An 11,513-nucleotide genomic window follows, 5' to 3' on the forward strand; every position below is an offset into this window, starting at 1 on the left:
TTTTTACATTTTAAATTTTTACATTTTACATTTTTCAGGGTAGGTCCAGCTTGTAGTAATAATCAAATAATGTATTATTATAAATATCATTCTCAATCAATACTTTCTGATATGAGCTGATATGTTAAATACATTTTGCTGCTAATGCTTTTGTACTTAAACCCAAGTAAAACTTCGAATGCAGGTCTTTTACTTGTACAGCTTATGTAAAGCTTTATCGTATGTTTTTCTCATCGTCAAAAAATCCCTAAAAACAGGCCACAGATATTACAGTTTCATTTTTAATAAAAGGTAAATAATTCCTTAAAACAGCTGGGCACTGTAGATGAATTTGTTGGGGACTCTTTTAGCTGTTCTTCAATACATGTTACTGAATAGCAGCAGGAAAGGGTGTGTGGGACTGACACAAAATAAGCCACACAGCCCACGTTCATGGTAATGAAAGAACATGATACCTAGTACAATGGTCATTAGTCAGTTCTTAATACTTTGTGGTATGTGGCACAAAGGAATATGCCAAACACTGGGAGTTAGTAGGATCAAATCATTGTTAGTTTTAGACTTTTAATGGGATTAGTATTACGAAAAACATAGCTTGTCAACAGCCTTACCACTCCATCCACCACTTTTTTTTCTCTTTTATGTGTTTGTAAGTAATTTGACTTGCCTGGAAATATGCAATATGCAATAAAATCCAAAACTAACAGCGCAGACATTGCATGAGTGACTGCATGAAAGCTGCCTTCAGGGTATTCCCCAGACCGCCTATTTCAGTGCTCTCTCACAGGTCTGCGTCCATAAACCTAAATATGACCTACCGTTAACGTGATGACGTAGAACTGCGACGTCGCACTCCAGGATCAACACAAACGCCGACCGAATCAGAGCAGTGAACGAGTCTCAGCCGTTGAGCCAGCGGCAGCCTGGTCATATAATAAGAAGATTTGGACACGATTAATACCGCGAGGTGCTTATGGCGCTGTACTTTCCGCGTTTCTAATGTCGACGGAGCTCATATAAGTAAAGAAATAGTGATAAGAAGCACCCGGAGAACCCCGTAACTCGGGTAAGCAGTTTCTAGAAGCTACCAGCCAGCTAACTGAGTAGGCTAACGAAGTGTAGCTGCTAATGCTAACTCGCTGGCCATGTTGTTGATGTTCTTTTGTTTAACTTAACAAAGTTTTGTGAGTTTTCACTTCGTTCTTTTCCGTTACGCATTTATCATGAAAACAACTTTTTGTAGTTAAACAGACATTGGTGATGTTATTGATGCTAAGTTTATAATTGGCTGTAACTATTAGAACCGGCTGTTGCTATGTTGTTTGTGTTTTTAGCTGTTTGCTAACCTGCCAGCTATGTTTGCGTAATGTAAGCTAGCTGTTGCTGGCCATGGCAGCAAAGACTTGAACAATAGCTCTCCTGTCTGGCTTTGTGGTTTGGACACACAGCGTTGTTGTGGGTCCCAAAATGATTGATTGTGTACTTTTAGTCAGCATTCATTGCCCTTTAAATCCCACCACACGGCTAAAACTACCAAAAAGCCCGAGCTTATTTGGTGGGCCGTTTGCGGCTTATAAGTAAACATTTGCATGATATGTTGAAACTCTGGCTTGTCACCAAGATCCATGAATTAAGGACAGGTCTCAGAGCTTAAAAGTAAGGGGTCAGGTTTGCCCTGACGTCCTGGAAGAACCAGTGTCACCATGAAACCTAAGAGGGGTGTTGTGAAATGTTAGCCTAAAGATTTAGTAAACATGTGGAGACAGAACATGTGTTGGACCAACTTACGGAGTAGTTTTAAGGAATGGGACTGCATGTGTTATGTTGGAGGGTTGCATTAATGTCTGTAGAACAATGTGACCTCAGCACACTCTGTGCCAGCTGACCGCTCCATATGCCCATCTAAAGACGTTGTTACTCTGGCATGTATTTGGCTTCTTTGGACTTGAGAAATAACTATATCTCTTGCTGACTTTCTTTCAGGGTTGAACTCTTCACTCCCTTTTCCCTGCCAGAACCAGTTGGGCAAGGAGCAATACAGTAAAAATGGAGAACCTGCACTCCCACTGCCTTAAATGCATCAACAGAAGATGCATGGTAAGACCAGAGATGGGCGTTTGCTGCGACCTCATCGGCTGCCCTCTTGTCTGTGGTGCAGTTTTTCACTCATGCAAACTAGAGGAACACCGTCTACTGTGTCCATATGAACGGCTGCCATGCCTTAACAGCGGATTCGGCTGCCCGTTCACTATTGCAAGAATCAAGATGGCACAACACCTTGAGACATGCCCAGCAAGTATAGTATGTTGTACTATGGAGTGGAATCGCTGGCCAGTGAGCTACTCTGATCGCAAGTCGTATGAAAACTTGAGCAAAGACTTTGATGAGGTAGAGCAGCTAGATATGGCCTTGGCCCTGCAGGATCAGAGGATGTTGTTAGAGTCCCTAAAGGTTACGACCACTGTGTCAAAGAATGGCGATAAGGAAGCAGATGAAAGTGACAAAATGGCCACGGCTTCAAGTGCACCAGAGACAGTGTTAGGCAATGGTTCTGTGGAAATGGAAGAGGAGCCCTATAATGAGTTATATAGAGCCTCAGTGGAGACAAGCAGAAGTTTAGCAGTGGCCTTGGACATCCTCTCTAATTCCAAGGATATTGGTGCAATTGTTGGCAATTTAAATGGTGAAAAGACTGACAAGAATGGAGCCCTCCATAATGGAGAAAATGGTGATAGTCATAATGTTTATGTTGCAGAGGGTGGGAAAAATGTAGATATGCAAGAGAGTGACTCTGATTCAGAGTGTGAGCTTGGAGCAGTAGGGGGCGTGGATTGTGCAGTGGGAACAGATGGAGAAGAAGATGGTATTGGCTGGTCAGAAGAAAATGATTTTGTAGAGTTGTTTTTTGAAGAGAAGGAAGACATTATCGAGGAGCCAATAAATGATTCCAACCTTGTCTGGCCAGAGATGCCTCAGGATTACATGCCTGTTATAGCACTGGAACGCCCTGTGCCTCAACAAGCACCGCTTTCACCTCCAGTGCCATTCCTGCTGTCTGGTCATGTGACAAATAACTTCTTACAACACTTACCTACAGAACTCAGGTACAGGTGTTTGGAGCGTAAACTACAGAATGTGGAAGTGCTTAGAGGGATAAGTATGTTTACATTTAACGGGCGTCGAGCTCTGCTCTCAGACCCTTATTTGTTTCGAGCAAAGATGGAGGACAAGGCAGTGGACACGTCTGACTTGGAAGTAGCAGATGACCCCATGGGCCTCCACGGCATCGATCTCATCACTGCAGCTTTGCTCTTTTGCCTCGGCGACTCTCCGGGAGGCAGAGGAATCTCAGACAGCAGGTTTGTTGATGGCTACCACATTGACTTTGGTACTCAGACATTCTCCTTCCCTTCAGCCATTCTTGCAACCAACACCATGGTGGGAGATATCGCTTCAGCCTCAGCCTGCGATCACGCCAGCCCACAGCTTTCCAATCCGAGCCCCTTCCACACCCTCCGCCTGGACCTGGTGCTCGAATGCGTGGCTCGATATCAAACAAAGCAGCGCTCCATGTTCACGTTTGTGTGCGGGCAGCTGTTTCGGCGCGACGAGTTCTCGTCTCATTTCAAAAATGTTCACGGGGATATTCACGCCGGACTCAACGGCTGGATGGAGCAACGCTGCCCCTTGGCCTACTATGGCTGCACCTACTCCCAAAGACGATTCTGCCCGTCTGTACAGGGCTTCAGAATCATCCACGACCGGCACCTCGGCTCGTTTGGGGTTCAGCCTGGTTTGCCCTTAAAAACTGGGGACAGCCTCCAAAGAAACAGCTCCCACTTTAATTCTAAGTGCGATCAGTTCAGCAGTCTTCCATTCGAGGTGTTGCAACATGTAGCAAGCTTCCTGGACAGCTTTAGCTTGTGCCAGCTGTCCAGAGTGTCCCGCACAATGAGGGACGTGTGTGCTAGTCTGCTCCAGATGCGTGGTATGGTCGTCCTGCTATGGGAGAAGAAACAGCGTGCTGATGGATCTCCTTCATGGCAGATCACTGACAAGGTTAGTCATTTTTTACTATTTAAAGAAATGCCATGATCAGTTTCCTTGTTTTCTTTATGGAACTGCTGTACTGCATTAATGATCGCTTCTCTGTTACTGTCTTGTTCTCATTCAGGTGTGGCGATTCAGCACAGCTTTTGGTACAGTGAATGAGTGGAAGTTTGCCAACATCGCCAGCATGGCCGACCACCTCAAGAAGTGCAAGTTCAATACGATTGCTCGTCGGGAAGAGGCCATCCCTCTGCCGTGCATGTGTTTCACCAGAGAGCTCACGAAAGAGGGAAGGTGTTTACGTTCAGTTCTCAAACCAGTAGCATAAGTGTTTTTCAAAGATGAAACCATCTTTTGGACATTTCTGAGACCACTAGAACTCAAATACACATGTATTTTCCTCCAGTGTTTACAGACATTAGTCTCTACCAGCCTCAAAAAGACAGAAAACTCCTGGGTGAACGTTGTAAACGTTGTTCTTTGCTTCACAGTGGAAAAAAAACTTCACTCCCATTAATAAAACATAAGCCAGCAGCGGGCTGATATATACTTGAGTGGAAGCGTTCTGCAGTCACAGATCAGGACTGTGAACAAGCACATTAAATTGCTTGCCTTTTATCTTCCCCTCTTGTGGATTTATTAATACCAGTGTACTGAAGTTGTATCCTGATCTACTCTGACATTGTGTAAATAATCAGATGTTTTGATGTAGAATTTTTTTATTTTTATATCAAAAAGTCAGTACTGTGCTACGATGGAGGTGAGAGTAGAGCCTTAACTTATGATACACTTGATTTTCCAGTCATGAGGTGGTTCGGAGCATCTCGGTGAGATTTCTCTGCTGCTTCTCGTTGGAACAGTTTACTGGTCTCCTGCACGGTTTTATATCTTCTCCGGATACCTAGAGCGACCATGTGTGTACTGCTTAGAGCTCATAGATTTCATGGCTTTAATTCTACATTTTAAGACTGACCAAACATCTGTGGTAGCTGTGCACAAGGTATGCCATTTGACAGGATGGTCATACTGTATTCACTGTGGGTGTTGATTTTTTGTTCACCAGCATACGGCATGTCACCATCATGTGTGGTGTTTTAAATATAGTGTGTTTTGTGGTTTGGCATGTTATAGCAGCAACAAAGGTGGTCCATCTTCCTTTTTTCTCGTCTCACCTCTGACTAATGGGCTGGCATGTTGGTCAGGTGAGAGATGAAATAACACTATTCACCAGCCTACTAGCCAAACATTTGTAGCTGTGGTTGGCTCGTGGTTTGTCTGTTCTGCCAGCTATTTTTACAAGTAACCAGCAGTTGTTTGCAGGTTGTTTTATATGAAAACCTAAATGTAGCATGCAAAGTGATGAATGCTTTCTTTCCCTCAGTGTCAGACCTCATGAAACCCTGCAGGCCAGGTGTTAAGAACTTAACGGGCACACACTCCCCTCCAGTAATGAGCATCACTAATTATGTTCATATTCATTATTTATCCTGGTTGTGTGTTTTTGGCACTACATTGTCCACTGTGTTCAAACATTGTTGGTGACTCAGGGTTGTAGCGCGAAGCTTTGTCTCGCAGTAGATTGCGTGTAGTCGACAAAATCCCGAAGAACGACACGCCAACTCGTCAGCTGCTTGATTGTCGTGGGGTCTCAGAACTGATGTACGTACCGCTCAGTATTATTATAACTTAACCGTGTGTGTTGCAGTGCTGGACTAACGAATTACATGTTTTTAAGCTTGTCATCCATCAGCGTTGTGTTTATAACAGAGGAACTGAAAAAGGCTGTCAGCAGAAATGCTGTCTGAACTTGTTGAACACCTTTTTAATTGTATTTTTAGTTTGGATTAAGACATGAAGTCTAACAGCACATGACCATAATATATTGCGCTCCCTTATGTGGGTAGATGGCTTCAAACGTTTTGCAGTGTGGAATTTAAATTGGTTAAAAATGTCATAGACAAAATTGCTGGTGATTTAAAAAAAAAAAGATATTCCTTCAAGAAAATTGTGTGTTTTTGTTTTTATATTCTAAAAGTTTGATGTAAAGCCCAAGCGATTTCTTTTGATGTAAGTCCCAATCCATGTTTGGTTCACTTCCTGTTTTTTTGTACTGGTACTTTTATTTAGAAAGAAAAAGAATCTGCCTCTGTAATGTCTGGATTTGTATTTGAATGATTGATTTGCACATGAAGGCATGTACTGTAAAAATGTAATCATAATGCTGAGGGGTTGTCTTTGCTCGAGTAGCGGGGATTTGACTCCCTCATGTTTTGCATGAGAGTTTGATGTCTTTGAAAAATGTATCAGTGAGTCTACTTGCAAACTCATTTACACAGTTTATTTCTCAGGCACAGTGCACCGGTTGAGTATATTTTCATATTAACTGTTTGTTTTATTAAACTTGTAATGAACTTCAGCCAGATCTGATCACATGCCCTCATTCTCCAGGTTTAATGGGTGGCGTGGGTAACTGTTAAATCAGTCTTTAGCTCTACTGAGTTACATAAAATGAGGACAAGGGGGCGTCATCTGCAGCACACCTCTTGTTTTTTCATAAAGCAGTCTTTGCAGGCACCCGGAGTGTATCGACCCCTTCATCAGCAGTTTGTCTTGTTTTCACTCCTTCTGAAGTGTGTTTTTCACCACAGTATGCCAGCTTCATTTGTTTGACTTCTGAAGCATTTTAATAAAGAGGCTCTCGGTTTTTAAATGTTTGTTTATTTGTTTTTTATTGCAGCAGTTCTCAACCATGTGTGTTACCTGAGCAGCACCGACCTCCTGCTTCACAGTGCTTTTTTTGACTCACTAATGGCTTTACATCTGACTGTGTTCACAGAGACATTAAGCTTTAAAAGATTATAAAAAGGGTTGAAACATACCCCTTTTTCAGGCTGATATTGTTTTGGTGTGGATGCTCTCAATGTTTCCCTAAAATCCAAACTGTTCAGGAGGGATCCACTGCTCCTCCTCGCTTAAGAGAAACGTTGAACGTGTTCAACAACAGATATTTTATAGCTAGATGGCGCCAGATCCACACACTTCACCTCATCGGACGGGAAGGCCTTTCCAGACAGATGATCCCTCAATTGTGATGAGTCAGCATGTGATTGTGATGTTTTGTCTCATTTTAATGTAGGTGAATACGATAAAGGTCAAATCAGGTTTTGAGGTTTAACCTGCATGTACAATCACATGTAATTAAGAGACACGTTGCAAATGAAATGTATGCTTCTAGTCACATAAACCGACAGGCCACATTTCCCCTGCAGGCCATCATAACACAGGAGTGATGGCTTCTTCTTAATTGGTGGGTGGACTATCAATCTGGGAAGTAATCTACAGAAATAATGAGGTTAAAGTGCTTAATTTACTCAACAATTACTCTTAACCTGAATTTTTCAGTTTAAAATATCCGCAACTACCAGGAGTGGGGTTCGAACCCACGAGGACATACATCCATTGGATCTTAAGTCCAACGCCTTAACCACTCGGCCATCCTGGTGAGCGAACTGTCAATGAGTGACTGCGCACATCTCGCAAAGACAAGACCACCGCGATAACTTCGGGACGCCAGGTGAGTCTACCTGTGTCAGCGTCACTGTGATGCCACCGCACGCGGTGACGCTGCCGGTAAATGTCCTGCACAGACCGCACAGCGCTGCCGAGGAAGTGCTTTCATTGCAGCCCTGAAACCCATTTCAACACAGCAGAGGCAGTTATTCTGCAAACACCCACTGGTGTCGTGCCACGCAGGCTACCGCGTGACGAGCGGCGATGCTCGCAGAGCCTCTCAGCTTCACTTGAAAAGGTGATAACTGGGAATCCCCCCCAGTGGGGGATGAGCCGCCGCACAGGGGAAAATAAAGGTCTTTAATTTTACTGACTCTCAAACGACACGGAGATAGGGCTGCTGTGCACACTGAACCACGCTACTCTGACCACATCAGTTTCCCATTCACTGCTGTTGTCAGACCGCCTGAGCGAACATCCATGCACACATCGACTCATGGGCTCTTTTGTCTGGAAGGAGCAGAGAAAACCCGGCCCCGTGATGCAAATCTGATCCACTCTGGTTGTGTGCCAGTGAATCAGTGAAGCTGCAGTAAACATGGGATTTGATATGACACAGTTTTAAACCCTAAAAAAGTGGATCAAATAGAAAGAGTGTTGGGGAACGTTAAGCCCTGGCTCACAGCTGGTGAAAACTCTACATGAGGTGGCCAATTTCTAGTTGCACAAGCTGCACAAATCCCCAGCTAACCATAGTCTGCCTGTGCTCTGTTCTGTGTGTTTCTTAAGACCAGTTAAGCAACGGTTGTAATAAGAAAAAGACCCACATAGCTACAGTCAGGCTGTGAAAACTAGGTTAAACATATAAAAAAAACACTCTAAGGCGTTTATTTACATTAGTTAAATACCTCATATAGAATTACAAATTTGAAGGGCAAAGCTGAGAGTCAGGCATTAAATTAAAGCCTAGATGTCTTTACAGTCATCATGCAAAGCTGTTCTCAGTAGCAATCAGGAAGTGCAACACCCATATCTCACTGCGTGCATTTACATAAGGACGTGTGGTTTAAATGTTGGCCTTTTCTCGGACCGGCTCAGTGAAGAAATCTATTCTAGATTATGAAATTTGGACACTGCTACTGCTAAAAAAAATGGAGTCAAGGCTCCATTTGAGCTTAATAAATACAAAAACTAAAGCAGATATACTTTGAGCCCAGTGTTATCTCAATTGCAGCAAGGGAAGCAACAACAGAACAGTTTCTTGCATGGATTGTTTCTCTTGTATTTCACAGCCTTCTTGATCTGCACTGTGGCCTTGGCAACATAGTCCTGGGTCGCATACACGTTTGCTTCTATGTTATCCAGCATGCAGCCCTGCTCCTCCACCAGATGGGCCATCTGGAAGAAAAGCTCATGAATGTCCCGGATGCGGCTCTCCAGCTCCAGCAGCTCCTTGTGCCGGTTCTCGATCTCATTGAGCGCAGATCTGGCAGTCCTCCCCTCCAGGAGGAGATTATCCGAGAAGACGTTCCACTTGCCCGTCTCGATCATCTCGTCGATCTGCTCCCTGCTCACCTCCTTGCCCATGATCTCGGCTTGCCTCTGGATGCGGGTCTTGCAGTTCTCCCTCTGGGCCATCTCGGCCTCGTTGTACTCAGACATGGCATTGTGGAAGGCGCCGGTCAGAGAAATGTACTGTGAACGCACCATGCGGGCCACAGCTGATGTCGGCCCGTGCTCCTCATCCAGCTCTTTGCTCTGCTTCGCCAGCTTCTCCAGCCGAGCGTAAATGGCCTCCCCTCTGGCCTTGATGTCCCGCCCGAGTGCGTTGGAGTCCCGCTTGATGCTGCTGATCCTCCTGACAGACGTGAGGAACCTGGTGTTCTGCTTCCCAAGACGCTTCACGTCCATTTTGAGCAGCAGCATCTCCTTCCTCATTGCCTGGGCCTCTTTGTAGAGGTCGTCCATCACATCCTCTCCATCGAACACGATGGCTTGTTGCTCCACATGCTCCTCGTTCACCTCAGCGATGTGCTTGTGGCTCTCCTCAGGCCTGTGCTCCTCTCCCGCAGGCTTGTGGGTCTGCAGCTCAAACAGTCGGTCCCTCATCTCACCTGCAAGAGGAGTCAGGAGCCTTCACTGACCTCTTCAAAGAAATAGTTGGACATTTTGGGAAATCCACTTAGTACACTTTCTAATGCAGAGTTAGATAAGAAGATTGACACCCCTCTGACAAATTCAACCCACCAGCACCTCTTACTCTTGTACAAAAAACCCTCCTAAGTCTAAAAGCAACATGTTGTTGTTGTTTTACAGGCTGTAATGTGCCGTACTGTTTCCAGTGGAGACTCCAGGAAGACGGGTCACCTGTTCCATAAAACAGCAGACTGTTGTGATGTCCAAAAAATGAATACGAATTGGTATAGCAGAACTTTTCCTTCTTTCCAGACACATCACAGGACCCCTCAGATTTATTTTGTATTGTGACCCACAGGTTGGGAAACACTGGACTAAACTTCCTAACTGTATAGTAGTTGAAACCAGCTCCCCCTCAATCTGCCTCAACAGCAAACGATGCCTCAGTAAAAACAATCTGAAAATGTAAAATATGATTACATTACATAGCAATCAGTCACAGGGTCCATTTTTAAAAGATGTTTAATTTAGAGAAAATCAAAGTTACCACAAGAGAAAAATATGGTAATTTCAGGAAACCATGGACACCGCTGTCTCTGTCTCTCTCTGTCTCGTGGCATATTGTTCCTGTGGTTTATTATTTCATATTTTCAGAGGGAAGACATATTCTGTGTACTATATCGACTTGTTATTTAAGACTTCAGCAAACAGGTTATTGATTGATTCAGTCAAACTGGCCGTTTGATGCACTTCCTTAAGACAGACAGATGAGCATCTGTGTAAACTCCTCCAGAGGAAGCTGGTGGCTCACTTCCTCAGCTGTGACGATAATAATGAATTACTTCAAACTCAGTCACTTCCTCCACATAAATGATGTTTTTCACACAGTCAAATAAATCACACGAACAGAATTTAAATCATCAGGTGTCGACGGGTGAAAATCACGAGGAGAAAAGAAAAACAACACTGAGGAGGCACTTCAGGAATCAGCCTGTAAATCTGTGGCCACTTCGGACACAGATCATCGATTATTCGTCCCTCCCGTATCAGAAAGCCATAATCAAACCGGGGCGCACGTACCTGCTGCTGCGGCTCTCCTCCGGCGGACTCACGCTCTTAAACTCGCTAAAGCAGAAGAGGCGACCACGGAAAGACGCATTTCCTCTTTTTCTCTCTATCTATCACCAAATTTCAACATGGACAGAGAGTGTGTGAGTGTGTCTGAGGAGGTCGCGCAGTCACACACACACACGCACACACACACACACACCCTATATGACACTGACACACTGACGGAGGCTGCAGCAGGTATCGATGCGGAAGATCACGCCTTCTTCCCCCACAACACTTCACACACTTCAGCGCGTCTCTGGTCTGCGTCCAGGAAGGAGGCGACCCGCCGCATGCTGCTCACAGCCATGAGGGATCGAGCCATTTATTGTCAGACAGAACAATGAGAGAGTTTTAAAACTTGTTTAGCATTACCAAACCTTTATAAGTCTTCTGTTGAATCAACGTAAAACAACACAAATGCATCAGAGTTTATTATTCTAACATAAAATAGAACAAGGCCAAGTTCTGGACCTGGTTTATACTCTCATGAAGTCCAGTTAGTAGCTGTTCTGGAGCTTTGACAGTGAGCTGGAGGAAGAGTCCAGATACTTTAAGTAGTTAAAGTTGAAGTTAAAATACTCTGTTACAAATAAAAGCTTTGAAATATTAGTTAAGTACAAGTAAGTATTAGCAAACAAAAGCAAAGTATCAAAAGTGAAAATACTCATGATGCTCAAAGTGAAAGAGTTTTACTATTAATAGAT

General features: G+C 44.1%; 2 protein-coding genes and 1 non-coding gene across 4 annotated transcripts; 1 reads left to right on the forward strand and 2 right to left on the reverse strand.

The window, feature by feature from the left end:
• The first annotated feature begins 883 nt into the window (after nucleotides 1-883).
• Nucleotides 884-6,757, forward strand: fbxo30a (F-box protein 30a). The gene is made up of 3 exons (XM_070979804.1): nucleotides 884-1,066; nucleotides 1,984-4,059; nucleotides 4,175-6,757. Exons 2-3 carry the CDS (start codon nucleotides 2,047-2,049, stop codon nucleotides 4,376-4,378), a joined length of 2,217 nt encoding a protein of 738 aa, XP_070835905.1. The 5' UTR covers nucleotides 884-1,066; nucleotides 1,984-2,046; the 3' UTR covers nucleotides 4,379-6,757.
• A 712-nt stretch (nucleotides 6,758-7,469) lies between these two features.
• Nucleotides 7,470-7,552, reverse strand: trnal-uaa (transfer RNA leucine (anticodon UAA)). Its single transcript has one exon. It is a non-coding gene; the product is annotated as a tRNA-Leu (tRNA).
• A 119-nt stretch (nucleotides 7,553-7,671) lies between these two features.
• stx11a (syntaxin 11a) lies at nucleotides 7,672-11,336 on the reverse strand. Of its 2 annotated transcripts, none has more exons than XM_070979323.1 (2): nucleotides 10,777-11,336; nucleotides 7,672-9,674 (listed from the first exon to the last, which is right to left on the reverse strand). In XM_070979323.1, exon 2 carries the CDS (start codon nucleotides 9,667-9,669, stop codon nucleotides 8,785-8,787), a length of 885 nt encoding a protein of 294 aa, XP_070835424.1. In that variant the 5' UTR covers nucleotides 9,670-9,674; nucleotides 10,777-11,336; the 3' UTR covers nucleotides 7,672-8,784. The 2 variants fall into 2 exon arrangements, with proteins under 2 accessions (XP_070835424.1, XP_070835423.1); XM_070979322.1 differs by having other exon boundaries at nucleotides 7,672-9,706.
• Between the last annotated feature and the right edge of the window lie 177 nt (nucleotides 11,337-11,513).

The sequence above is a fragment of the Chaetodon trifascialis genome, chromosome 14 (assembly GCF_039877785.1).
Source record: "Chaetodon trifascialis isolate fChaTrf1 chromosome 14, fChaTrf1.hap1, whole genome shotgun sequence".
Lineage (NCBI taxonomy): Eukaryota > Metazoa > Chordata > Actinopteri > Chaetodontiformes > Chaetodontidae > Chaetodon > Chaetodon trifascialis.